The sequence below is a fragment of the Bidens hawaiensis genome, unplaced genomic scaffold, assembly GCF_021521415.1.
Source record: "Bidens hawaiensis isolate Kalapana, Puna unplaced genomic scaffold, B.hawaiensis_p1.1 tig00041901_1, whole genome shotgun sequence".
In the NCBI taxonomy this organism is placed as follows: domain Eukaryota; kingdom Viridiplantae; phylum Streptophyta; class Magnoliopsida; order Asterales; family Asteraceae; genus Bidens; species Bidens hawaiensis.
Genome location: NW_027505749.1, coordinates 139,346 through 154,344, shown reverse-complemented (window position 1 = coordinate 154,344; position 14,999 = coordinate 139,346). Strand labels below are relative to the sequence as shown.

Below are 14,999 nucleotides of genomic sequence, written 5' to 3'. Positions count from 1 at the left end.
ACCGTCACCGGACATTCATTTGTGACACATTTCCGACGCAAATTATGACATAGTTCCAACACATCATTTTTTCGTAATTTTCTGACTGTTTGCCGACACTTTTAACACTTTTTGTTAATTATAATTACGGTATTAATAACACTGTATATGTATTCATTTCATATATATAGATTGTTTTCCGACACCCTTATTAAGAAAATTATATAATTTGAATATCCAGAGAATAATGGTTGAGAAGGTTACAACACCAGGGTTATATATAAAACTTCACTTTCACTAAGGTTAAGTGTTATTTTATAACCCATCATACATTCACACACCTTTTATACTGTTTAATTTGACAAGTTATACAACGTGTGTGATCTAAGATTCTAAAGCGGATTTCTTTAAGAGGGTATTTACTTAATGTTGTTGGAAATGCTAAGTCCGACGTGTCTTTTCTCTCTTTCATGCATGCACATATAGATACAGACAATGTGTGTGGTATATATATGTGAGTATATCAACGGAGGGGTCAGTGTTCTCTTTTTTACCCGAGCACTAACATGAAGTAATGTGCCAGATTGTCACTATAAGAAAGCTTAAAGGCTAAGAAACTTCGTCCACTCACTTCAAGAACCCTAATTATTATAATGAAAACAAAAAGAGAAATGCAAATTAACAAATATTAAAAATCACAATACAAATATTAAGCAAAACAAAAGCCTCCTCTCCCTTATCTTTGCCTTCCCATCAGCATCATCTTCTTTATCTTTTTATCCTCTCTCTCTCTCTCTCTCTCTCTCTCTCTCCCTCCCTCTTTTCTGTATATTATTTTCTTGTTTTTGATTCCAACTATCAAAGTTGAAACCCTTGAAAACTTTCTAAAAGAGAAAAAGAGTGATCAATTTAATTAAACCATGGTTTTCTCATCTGTTCCAACCTATCTTGATCACCACAATTGGCATCTCCAGGTATGATCTTTAATCTTCTTCTAAATGAAAAAGGAAAAGCATATGTCTAGGAAATTAAAGATGATATATACTCATTCATATATACATATTCTCTTCAAAAGAATATACCATGTACATGTAGTACCTCTTTCTTATTTATTTCTCTTTTGTTTTCTTGTTTTTTTGTTTCAGTTGCAACAATCAAACCGCCAACAATTGAGCGTTGGTGTTGGTGGTGCTGGCGGTGGCGAAAACCCTAGCTTCCCACCACCAGCACCACCTCCTCCACCACAACCAGCTTGCGGTGGAGGAGGTGGTCCACGCGGGGAAGGGTCTATCAGACCAGGATCTATGGTAGATCAAGCAAGGATGGCCAAGCTACCTATGCCAGAGCCAGGATTAAACTGTCCGCGATGTGATTCAACCAACACAAAGTTTTGCTACTTCAACAACTATAGCCTCACACAACCGCGACACTTTTGCAAGACGTGCAGGCGTTATTGGACTCGAGGTGGTGCTCTAAGAAATGTCCCGGTTGGGGGAGGTTGTAGGAAAAACAAAAGGAGTAACAAAAGCTGAAGCTCAAAATCTCCTAGCCGAACGGGGCCAAAATCCGTAAGTGATAGTCCTTCAAGGTGTAGCACTGAAACTATGGCAAGTACTCAACTTTCTAATCCTCCCTCTCTTCAATTACCATTCATGAGCTCTTTGGCTCAATATGGAGGTGTTGGTGGCAATATTAGCGCCAATCTTGGTGGATTTCAGCCTCAAAATGAAATGGGCAATTTTCAATTAGGAAGTGGGAGCTCAACTGGGAATAATTTCAACAATATTTTATCAATTGGAGGGGTTGAGAATTGGAGATTGCCTTTCTTAGCTGGATTTGAAGTACCCAATAACTCTAATAATTTATTTCACTATCCAAGTGAAGTTGTAGCTGAAGCACCATCATCTTCTATGGTAAGAGGAGACATGCAAATTCCAAACACTAGAACCGATAACATCCAAATCGATCCGCCTGTGAAGATGGAAGATAACCGAGGCTCGAGTTTATCAAGACAGTTTCTTGGTGTTTCAGAAGCTAATAATCAACAACCATGGGTGGGAAATGCATGGACTGAAATTTCTGGTGTCAGTAGTACTTCTTCTACTACTCCTACTACACATTTTCTATAATTTGGTTGTGTTTCTTTCTTTGATCTAGCGATGCATTCGAGCATTATTCAGCTAAAAGTTTCATGTAGCAGTTGTTATAAGGGAGGTACTGAACTGAAACTTGGGATCATTCAAACCCTAGGTAGCATATCCAAGTCAAGTAATTAGGGTTCAACATATCCATGAATGATGTTATGCTGAAGAAGGAGAGCTAATTAATGGTAGGTTTACTTTGTATGTTAAGTTTAATTTTACAATATGTTATGATCATGTTTGTTGATTTTACTAATGGGTTTGAGGGTTTACTTGTACTTCTATGTGGAATGTTCCTATAATTTCTATGTATGTGTGTGCTACTTTAATTGCTAATGTTCATGTATTATTTGCTAAGTATATTCTCTTTATTTGTCTCATGGCTTGAGAATTATTGATAGCATTAAGTAAAATATCACAGTTCAACAACAATTGAAGATAACCAAAATCTTGTGATATGCATGTTCCAATCATTTATAGGCTTCAACATTTTCATTATCAATATTGGTTGAATAAGAAATAAATATTATGGAAGCTAGAATTTTTCAGGAACTTCATGATATGTGATGGAAATCTTATATTATCAATTCTATTAAGAAGGAGAAATTCTCTAAGAATGAAAACTATAGGTGATAAATTATTTTTTTTTCTTCAATATCTTCATCTATGATAAGCTATTATTGGTGCTCTCAAACTTTCTCCATGAACTTTATAATCATGACATGTAAACAATGAATACATGAGGGCTAATCTTCTCTTGTTAATTCAAGCTAGTGATATGGTATACAAATTCAGTTACATATAACATATATATGGTATACAAAACGAAAATTTGTGTTGAATTAATAGTTGTAAGCATAAGGATTCTTACTAACAAGGTATTAGGGGTACTCAACACTTATTTCCTGTACCCTAACAGTAATGCTTTCCTTTCTATTACACGCTTCAATTCAGTATGAACCATTTTATGTTGTTGTGGTTATAATTAATTAATTTTTTTCCTTAGAAAGAAACATAGAAACCGTATCTTTCCAAGCTTTTCATCTGCGTACACAAATAGAGACGATAATGCCAATGGCGAATCTAGAAGAATAATCCAGGGGTATCCCAAATAATCTTTTTGCATATTAACAAAAGATTTTGTTATATGGAAAATTGAAAATGGTGGATCTTAAAGTTTGGGGCATACAACATATAAGATTGCCCTTTAGCAAGAAAGTTGAGGAGCATCCTAGCACCCCTGGCCGCCAACACAGATCCGTCACTGGATATTATATTAGCACGGATTTTATCATAAACGTATCGGAAATGGCCGTTTCCTATGCATTTCGACGAATTATGGCATAGGTGATTACCAGTTTTCTAGTAGTCATAGCAATCTACTTTCACTATGTTGTTGAACCTGTAAAAGGTTTTTCCATCCTTTGATATTCCAATGACTTGTAGAATTAGTCTGAAAAAATATAAATTGAGATAACCAAAATGTACATTTACTAGTTCAATTAAGAGAATCATTGACACACTTTTACAAATTCAATTACATATGGCATACGTGTTATTTACTTTTGTTAAAAGAGTAATTAAGTTTGAAAATAATATAGATTCATATTATGTCATTATCACCGAATAGAATCATATAGGGAAAATATAAAAAATGGAAAAAGAACCTTGCAGTGAAACAATTTGTGAATTTGTCATCATAGAAGGCGAATATATACATATATAAGTAGGTTATGATAATGCAATAATAAGAAAGAGACTGGTGCAGCAAAAGAAAACACATTGAATCAAATGCAAATGTTAATTTAGAAAACATCAAGAATCCACTCAAAACCATGCAACTGTTTTACACTTGACTTCTAGCTGAGAAAAAGGATATTTATTTTGAATCAAAAAGAACTTATTTGGGAGAAAATTCTCAAAATAGTTCATTTATAGAATGTGGTTTCAACTTTGTCCCCCTAAATTCAAGTTTATAATTTTGTCCCTTTGGTATCTCGTCGCCGGCGACATGTTAGCGAACACCGACGATGTGTTAATATAACATAGGGTTGACGATGCGTTATGTTGCTAACATAGGGTTGCAGCGATACGTTAATGTTTAAAGCAGGGCTTCCACGATGCGTTAGTGGACAACGCATCGCTGCTACCATATGTTATGTTAACACATCGTAGGTGTTCGCTAACATGTCACCGGCGACGGGATACGTTTATGCTGCTAACATAGGGTAACAGCGATGCATTGTCAGCTAACGCATCGTGGAACCCCTGCTTTAAACATTAACGCATCGCTGCTACCATATGTTAACAATATAACGCATCGTCAACGCTATGTTATGTCAACACATCGTCGGTTTTCGCTAACATGTCGCCGGCGACGAGATACCAAAGGGACAAAATTAGAAACTTAAATTTAGCGAGACAAAATTGGAACCACGTTCTATAAATGAGCTATTTTGAGAATTTTCCCTTTATTTGGTGTCTCTCTCTCTCTCTCTCTCTCTCTCTCTCTCTCTCTCCACTCAGTGAAAAAGTAAAGGAGTACATAGTTTGAGAGGAAATCTTGGAGTGATAATTACAAGAAAAAACAAAAGTGAAATGAAGGATGATTGCTTGAAAATGGAAGAAAGAAAACAAGTGTGTGATTGTTAGTTTGTAATCTAAAAAGAAAGGAAAGGAATCTGGCAAGGATAATATTGCTTTATTGAAAGGACCAACACCCTCCATTAAAGCTTTACATGCCCAACCCATGGAACCCTAAGCTAGCTCTTTCTACCCCTTTAACCATTCCAAACAGAAATAAAGCAATCAAAGGTGGCCAAAAATCATGGGCTTGTTTGGTTCAATTGAAAGTTATATATAGGAACAAAATTTTGTAATATACAATCTGCTAGCTAGTTTGTATGCTATTTTTATGCACAATATAATTTAAAACGAATATAAAGTTTGATTTTATTTATGGTTTATTAAAAAGAAAGTTTGTAGTTGTCACTTAATTATGCAATTTTTCCAATATAATTACAAGATAGGTAGGTTATGTTTATATCTTTAGTATTACATATATTTATATATTTACTTGAGTTTTGACCATAGTTGAGATAACTATTTACACTTAAAATCCAAATCTTATTAGGTTAATTTTTTTATCTAAGATTAATGAGTTACTGAATAACATACAAACACTTTTGATTAACATCATATCATCTTCAATTTCTCTCTTAATTGTTTTCATAGTATACTAGAGTCACAAACGCTTTACGCCCTCAGTTCCTTCTTTTCCACATCTTCAAATCTACTAGACGAGTTGCAAAACACTGCCACCACCGATATATTCATCAAAGTAATTTAGTGACAAAGGTCGACTTCTAAGGAGTGCGACTTGACAAGTTGCCTTTTAAATACACATATAATGTTTACAACCAAAATAAGTAATCCACCAAAGAGTACAAAAGAAGTAAAACATGAACTTATACATGAAAAGATGATCAGAAGGTAGAACTCAGTAGGAATTGGAACCAGTGGCGAAGCTTGGACTGAGGCACCGGGGGGCCGAGCTCAAAATGTATACAAAATTTCACAAACGAGGGGGGGGCCGGACTCAAATTTTCAGCCAAAAAAGGCTAAACTTACATAATGTATAAAATTTTTCGGCCGAAAATGAGTAAATTTACATTACTGCGCAAAAAAACAGGGGGGGCCGGGGCCACCCCTGGGCCCAATGAAGATTCGCCTCTGATTGGAACCCAAGGCCTAGTGATCTGGATCCTCAACACAAGCCGTATCTACTACTGTTGCGACTCATACGAGCTTGATCTCTAATGCTACTTATCCCGCACAGTTTTGGTTTAACAACTCCTCAACCTGTGCTGAAGAAGGACTCGCATATTTTATAACAAACTGATGTTAAGGAAAATCAGTTGTTCCGGCTAAAGCACACATATTAAGGAAAACCTTAGGACACATAGTAAGTGAAACGTCACCCGGCAATCATATTCTAATCTAGTTAGCATTTCAAGGTTATATAACATACATCCTAGTCAATAGAAAAATATATGATATGGTTTTTCACTAATATGGTTCATACGAGTAGCATGTGTCTAGGAATTAATTAATTAATTAATTAATTAAAGTGACATGGCTTGTATAGGTGCATACGACATGTATAATTTGATGGTCTTTAGTGGCGAGGCTTATTTATGAAAACCTTTATATGTAGTGAGTCTGGCCTTGTTTTCGTTTAAGTTTCGTCACTAAAAATCTTGGTGTCTGATAACGTGGATGGTGTACTAGTACAACGAAGCTTATCTGGATTACGTAAGAATTTCTCGAAATTGCGAGAACAAAAATGATCCTCTCTGCCGTGTCTTGTTTTCTGTGTGGTGATTCACATAGTACATATGGAACCCATATAGACTGCTTTAGTTTGTTAGGGACAAAGATTCGAATCAGCTTTTTAACACTTTTCCCTACTTTAATTAAATTCATTCCTACTAAAAAAAACATCAGTACTTGCTGATAAATATTCATTTTAATTTATTTCAAGGTTTATTTATCTTATTAAATTGTATGTATAAAGGCATAAAATATTTGAATATTTATGTACGAAGTTTAAAATTTATGCCTCTGACCAACTTTATAAAAAGTATTAAAAGTAAAAATGCGAACATAAAGTTAGTATAACGGGCAAACTCGCATACCCTTGAATCTACTTCTAAATGTACATCAATTTGCCCATAATGGCACTAATTAAACCCACACCATTTTTAAATGACCCTACATTTTAAACATCTTGGTTTATCCTTATAAAAACAAAGATTTATTTTTATTGTTGTCCAATTGATTTTTATTTCAATGTAGAAGAATATATATATATTAATGAAGTTGTAAGAAATGTCATTAAAAAATATAGACATTGACGTACACATGTGCATACAAACAAACAAATAAACAGATATCCAATAAATCTCACTAATAGCAAATACTACGTAGGTATTTTGTGCATATTTGTGTGTGTGCGCGCACGACATAATAATAAAAGTAGCGACCGACGGGTAGCTAGAACAAGTGATAAAAACAAACAAAACCGAACACAAACTATTGATATAAAAACAACAATGACCAACCCCTATGGAAAGCAGAAAGCTAGCTAGCAGTCACAAAGCAGACCAACATATTGAGCGAATTGTGGACCTATATATACTAAATCCAATGAAGCAACTGAACTTTAGTCCTATTAACTAAGATCTTTATTATGGAATATTTTGTGCTATTTAAGTAGCTTATTTAAGTTCTTTAATCTATGTGTCACATCCATAATTAATAAAGCCTTCAAATTTGGATCTTTGCTGTAAGAATTCATAATAAAGATCAGATTCGCCTAATTGAGTAGAAACAGTGATTAGTTACTGTTTATGCATTTACCCTTGAATATTAAATTTACTGCAACAATCTGATATCTTTTTCTAAAAAAATGTGAATGTGTGGATTAAACATGAATAATTAGTAATAGAGTGGTAAATAAACTACATAAAACTACAATGACTTCAAATCCAGGTAACACAACTAGCTTGATCATAAACCACGAAATGAATTTCAAACTCGATAGAATACCACACAATTAAACTAATGTGACTAATCTAGGTAACTAGGTTGTCAGTGCGACTTCAGTTATATGTTTTTATTTGTCTCTTTAAAAACTTACAAATTGAAGATTATGCATTCGAAATTTTGTTAATTTAGTATAAAATGCATGTTGTCGTGTATAATGTATGTTTGGGTAAACACATCAAGGATTGTCACTTAATGATTTAGAATAGGATGAAAGCGTTGAAGAAGAAAAGAAAAAAAAGGCGATAATAAAGAGATACAATGATAAAAATGTCTGATATATGAGAAAAACGTGACGAGTTGAACGATTCTCTTTAGTCAAACGGAACAATATCAATATACATGTTACCAAACTTCTAAACTAGATATATATGTTATAACAGCAGAACCTAGAAGGACAAATGTTATTGTCAGATAATCAACGGGTCACGCATTGAATATAACAATTTTATCAAAAGACTACTTGAACTTTTATTAAACCATATAGAATTACAATTGTTCATGCATGTTAATTTAAAATCGAGGGATTTATTTATAGACAGTTTTAGTAAATGAAAAGGTAAACTTGATCAAAGTAATTGACATGGTAGTTATATGCTTAAATGATCTAGCTAGAAAATACCACAATAATATTAAATTCAATTAAAATAACATAACTCATATCAATACTCTTTTCTCATGTTCCTACTGATCAAGATATTAGCTATTCGAATGGGTCACTCATCACCAAGAAAGCAAAGGTTTTAATTAGTCTAATGTTTAATTTCAAGTTAACAAATTTCAAATTTTCAACTCTAAATTGCTTCAAAATGAATTCAGGTGTTGCAATTCTTGGGTAATTTCCCATATGATGTTATAGATAAATAATGGGTGCAATTGTGTCACACATTATTAACGTCATAAATAAATGTCACCATTTTAATAAATTAAGATGTATATAGATCTACAATCACTTATAATTTATCTTATTATTTATTAATTAATAATATCAAACCGAAAATAGGAATCTATTAAATCAAGTTTGCAAACGAAAAAGAAAGTAAGACGAGATTTAACAAATCACAAAAGTGACGCTCTGTAACTTTTTAAAGCCTATAGAAAAATTAATATTGTCAAGTTCTTGATAGATAAAAGCACTCCTATAGAGTCCTAGGTAGACAAAACCATAGAGAAAAGGAAAGGATGTCTGCATATACAAGACTAGGTTAGTTACCCGTATAATACACGTGTTTAATAAATAATTTATTTTAATTACTTTAATGAATGATAATAAAGATTAATTTATAAAATCGAATAAATTATAAATTACAAAGGATAAAAAAAGGTACATGATGAAGTTATGATAAATCTCTTAAAGTTTCATTATATATAATATTTGTTGTCTTATTTGAAAGTTTACCATTTTATAAAAAAATAGTACTTCTCATTTGTATTTGGTTTTAATTTTGGATACCGCAAGTAACATACAACTGACCACAACACGATTAAAAACTCTTTTTATATGTAGTGTTGTTTAATTTACCATCTTCATAAATGACTTTAGTTTCGATAACACGATTAAAAAGCCTTTTTACATGTATTCTTATTTCATTGCATGGACCAATTTTTTATCCATATTTCTAATAAGCAGAATTGAAATAAAAGTGTGATCTCCAATTATTTTTTTAAATAAAGAAAATGGTTTTTAATGACTAAACAAAAAACTTATCCATTGACACAAATATGATACAATTAGGTGTCGTGTAGCACAAGGGACTTTTTTATTTTTAATATTAAATAAAGTTAAAACAATCATACTACTCGGAGTTTAATTAAAAAAAATTAAAAGATGTCTAACAAATATATATAACAATGGGTATTGAAAGTAGAGATGGCCAAAAAAACCGGTTGGGGAACCGGTTTACCGGTTTAAACCGGAAACCGGTTTTTACGAAAACCGGTTTTTTAAAAACCGGTTTGACCGGTTTAGAAACCGCCGGTTCGTCTTTCGGTTACAAGTTCTAGATCCAAAACCGGTTAACGAACCGGTTAATGGAAAAACCGGTTTTTTTATTAACCGGTTATGGAAAAACCGGTTAACCGGTTTATAAAAAAACCGGTTTATAACGGCTATATGCCCGTTTTTTTTGTTTTTGGACCGTTTTTTTTTTTTTTTTACCATTTTACCCCCACAAACATCTATATATAGTTTAGGTTGGGTATTGGTTAGATCACACTCGATTATACAACTCCAAACGCTCTAAACGTTTATTTCATACGCGATTATTTTGTTATCTCACGCTCAATTATACCACATTACCACTCCATACGCTCTTATTTCGTAGTCGTTTATTTCATACTCGAGTATACCACTCTTATTTCGTAGTCGATTATCATGGCCTCCCAAAGTGCTGCTTCATCCGTCAACATGGGTGCCTCGAACACGGGAGAAACGGTCGTTCGGGTCATCCCCACGAAACGAAACCATGATGTTTGGCTAATTGTAGAAGCTAATTGTCAATGGTAGAAGCTAATTGTCAATGGTTGGGGCCAAATTGGGATTGTCCAACAAGATGGAACTCGACTTGTAATATGTTTGAGAAAGCCATCCAACAAAAAGAATCATTAATTGCGTTTCATCAAATTTTGTCAAGTAGGGGTAAATGTGCACCGTACGATCCTAGAAACTGGTTATTGATTGAAATCGTTACGGAGGTCCTTCAAATTTTTAAATCTTGCACAACTAGTTTATCCGGGGTTTACTATCCAACAAGCCCCATTGCTTTACCAAAAATTGCTGTCATGTGCACAAAGTTGAGTGAACTTCATTGTAGGGGTGCACCTTATTTTGATATGGGCGTAAAAATGAAAGAAAAATTTAGAAAATATTTTTAAATTATATGTTTGTATTGATTTAATGTTTGTATTTTTAATGTAAAAACTATAAATGAAAGTTATGTGTTTTTAATCTTTGGTTTGTTGAAAACACATTCACCAACACACACTCATACTCATCTTCCAAGCAAAGAACCCTAACAACGAAAGCAAAGAATGGCTTCGGTCAGTCCGTTTTGCCTTATAGTTACCGTTTTATCTTGTAGTTACCGGTTTGTTTATACTGTGAAAAAATAATGGTCTTCATTAAGTACAAAATATAAAAAACAAATATTCGTATTTGAAACCGCGAAATTTAAAAAAAAAAAAAAAACCGGTTAATAAAAAAAACCGGTTAATAAAAAAACCGGTTTATTAACCGGTTCTAACCGGTTTCTAAACCGGTCCTAACCGGTTAGACCGGTTAGGGTTTTGACAGCAAAAAACCGGTTATTAACCGGTCCGGTTATTAACCGAACCGGTTTTTTTCCGGGCCAAAAAAAACCGGTCCGGTTAATAACCGAACATGTTTTTTTAAAAAAAACGGTTTGTGCACCTCTAATTGAAAGTACCCAAATATAGGTATCAGTACCTAAAATACTTGGTATGGTACAGTACTGTTTTCGAAGGCATAAGTTCGGGAAAATGCCGGTGACGTATGGATCTATATCAATGCATGTCACCTAAGTAACATAAATTTAGAATTCACAAGTTTGTTGATTATGACAAATTCACAACCAAATGCGAACAAAAAGTCCATACAACTAATTTAAAATTTAATTTATAAAGTTACATCATTATATAATTTACTGCTTCCTAAATACCTCATTGTATATAACCTTTGTAGTTCTATTTGGTAACCTTATTGTTCTTATCAAAATTTAATAGTTTGAGCCGCTTTATAGTTTTTACTCTAGATAATGCTACGTTCAGTTGACCCCAGTCTGGTTAATTCAAAACAAACCTATTATGGTTTGCGACTGCCCCTTATTCTTATTTATCACCATTGCAAAACATGTTGCTAATAGAAATTGTCTTTACTGAAATTTGAAAGGAATCTTATGTTAGAAGGTGTTAAACCAATTATGTAAAAAAAAAAAACCTGACTATCGGTATTACTTGATATAAGTTGCAGTTATTTTTTAAATTTCATGGTTATTATCGAGTTTTGAAGGGAAAACTTATCGCCTAAAAGTTGGTAACTATACTACTAAAAAAATGAGGAATTAATTGATTTGATTTCAATTTTTATTACCTCAAATTATTCCATTTCATTAATTAATGGAAATAATAATAGTATATACCAATCAAATTAGAAAAAATATATATTAAATTGTATCATGTCACGATTTCAAGGTAATGTTACGAAAGATTTTAAATTCCAATTCCTTAAATTTTGTTTTGTAATTAGAGTAGCACTTGATAAATAAAAAGTTACAAGATCAAATTCTGATCCAATTTTTTACTTTTATAATGTTAAAAGTCATTAAAAAATTATTGATCGTAACTGGGGATCATGTATCATAATTAGGTAAAACATGTTGTTATATGACCTTAAACTGCAAAGAGTATAAAACAATCTTATATAATATTGTCAACAGATTGTCATTTTCACTAACATATGAAAAATGCTAAAATATGGTATATGTGAAAGTTATGTAGCTAAAATGCGTTGTCAAAATTTACCCGAAATCAAAATTCGACTGGCAACTAAATCTCTAATTTTTAACATGTCAATTAACCACTACGCCAAACAAATTAAAGAATATCAATCTACATAAGAAAAGTACATACATTATCTCATCTCAAATTAAATAGTATATCATGTAATTCAAAAATTATATTTTCGAAGGTAAGAATATTTCATGTAATTCAATAATACCTTCATCTGCATATGCTTACTAAATAAGATTACGAAAGTATGAATATTTTAATGATAAATCTATGTATCATGGTAAAAAGGCTAAGAAATAAATTATAAATATCCTTAGGTGAGGATTTGCAATTCGAGTTCAATTAATAGACCGAACCGAATACTGAAGTTGCAATCCGAATTGGTACTTCGGAGTTTTTGTTACGGATAGGTTCGATTAACGAATTTTTTGGTTTTTAGTTTTCTTTGCACCCCTCTAACTTGATTTTATGTAAAGGTAATTGAAATCAAACACAATTATTTAAATACATACATATATCTTTGTGATTATTTAAAATCTATGCATACACCAAAAAGTTTGAGAAACACATATCCTTATCATTAGAGAACTCACCTTTTTATCCTTAATTCAAAATCAAAAACTCAAAATACATAGCAAGCAAATAAAAATCAAAACTTATAGATAACATATGAGCAATGATATTCACAAACGAAATATGCAAAAATTAGATAATTTTGAGAAATCAAACATGCACAAACTAAAAAAAAAAAGAAATTGGTTACGCCAAAATATAAAAAACTTGACTTACGGTTTATACATCATTGATATTCGAATAACACACTTGTTTAGATAAGAGGAATACGAAAACAAATCTTTAGTTACCTAAAACGATCAATGATAGCCATAAAGATATGTTTTGAGCCTCAATATCCTTCCTCTTAATTGAGTAATGACACATGTTTCCAAACCATAAACTCATAAAATGATAAAATAATTGACTATGAAAGCAAAGTTATTCTTAATCGATGATGATATCAGGTACTAGAAGAAAGAACATGAGTTTTTGTTAGCGATTGTTAAGACATCGGTGGTTATACAACGGGTTTGATGGGGGATTTGACTTTTGATGGTATGGATATATTTACACAATAGGCAGCTAACAATTAGGCTATTTATTCAATATGGATAGAAAGGTTAATTTATTTGGTAAGTAATGAGTGGGTCTATGTAAAAATATATAATTTTGGTAAGTAATTACTTATTTTAATAAGAATAAATAGAAATTAAAGGTTAAAAGATGAGGGGTGCTACTTGGCAAAATATTAGACTAATTAGGGGATAAATGGTTGAACCATCATTTTGTTTATTATAATAATAGATATATACAATATTTCATCTTTTGTTTTCGCATAAATATATAAGATACTTCATAAATTTTATTATCATTTTTTCTAAAGAGCACATGTTCTAATTTTGAAATTTTGTGAAAAATAAGTAGTTTAGACATCAATAGATATCGTATATTTCAAAATTAAAATTATAAAAGAAACTAATTCAATCCGTGTGGATTTTTCTTCCTAAATGCATATATAATTGAATTATTTGCTTTTTTTTGCAAATAATTCATTTATAAGTGAAAAAAAATAAAATCAAACTGGTCTTAAACAAGACAATTTAACGATGCATACGTGAGAGCGTATTCATATGACTTAATTAAGAGAATTTTCTAAGGGATATCCTGTCAGGAATTATGGTCATTACCACGAGTGGTTCCTCACGTAACAAGAGAATCATCCATACCAATTTTAATTTTAGGAGCTATTATATATATTAAAAATCAAATGGTAGTTCAATCACAACGATTACTGATGTTCATTATTTCATGAACAATAGAATAAACCACTTACTTCTCTACACATGTAGAAGGCTTTTCATTGAACTCAATGGACATTTGCAATCTCTCCGTATCAATATGCAATTCATTTTCAAAATTAATAATTCCGTTCATTTTGAGATTGATTTTAATTAATTGTTTTATTTCTATAAAATATTTTCTTTTTACCTTTTTTCGCAAAGTAATGTTATTTATTTTGAAACCGATCTAGATCAACCATAATATATTTTTATATTTTATTTCTTTGCAACTTACTCTAAATATGAAAGCAAACTACAATATATGTTTCTACGTATATCTCGTATAAATTCAATTCAATGCCGATCGAGCTCATGCAACGCACGATGAAAACATGTGTCAGTTATAATATATTTTTATTTTCTTCATGAAAACTTAGTATTTTACAAAGACAACCTTATTTCTACCTATGTTTCGATATAAATTTTATTTAAAACGAGTCACCGTAACACATGGACAAAATAGACTTTATACTTTATCAACGGCCCTATCACGATGCGTGAAAATGGGTATCAACGCTCATGTTTACTAGCTTGCTACTAAAGTTAACCATATTTTTGCAAACTTTTAAAATGAATCTAACTACTTAAGTAGCCATGTTCAAAACGGTTTGGGACTAGGAACCGGAACCGGTTCCTAACCGGTTCCTATATTCAAAACCCCCTTTTAAACCGGTTCCAGGCTCGAACCGGTTAGGGAACCGAACCGGTTCTCCCACCCTCGGACCCCTAACCTATCTAACCGGTTCTTACCGGTTCCTAAACCGGTTTCTGTACCGTAACCGGTTCCAACCGGTTACAGTGTAAAAAATTTTATTTTTTTTTTCGTTTTTCGTTTGCGATTTGGATTCTA

General features: G+C 32.1%; 2 protein-coding genes across 2 annotated transcripts; both read left to right on the top strand.

Moving 5' to 3' along the window:
• The first annotated feature begins 793 nt into the window (after nucleotides 1-793).
• Nucleotides 794-2,422, top strand: LOC143615102 (dof zinc finger protein DOF2.4-like). The gene is made up of 2 exons (XM_077088337.1): nucleotides 794-953; nucleotides 1,125-2,422. The coding sequence occupies exons 1-2, from the start codon at nucleotides 900-902 to the stop codon at nucleotides 1,509-1,511; spliced, it is 441 nt and encodes a 146-aa protein (XP_076944452.1). The 5' UTR covers nucleotides 794-899; the 3' UTR covers nucleotides 1,512-2,422.
• Nucleotides 1,584-2,108, top strand: LOC143615110 (uncharacterized). Its single transcript, XM_077088340.1, has one exon. It carries the CDS (start codon nucleotides 1,584-1,586, stop codon nucleotides 2,106-2,108), a length of 525 nt encoding a protein of 174 aa, XP_076944455.1.
• Nucleotides 2,423-14,999: the final 12,577 nt, after the last annotated feature.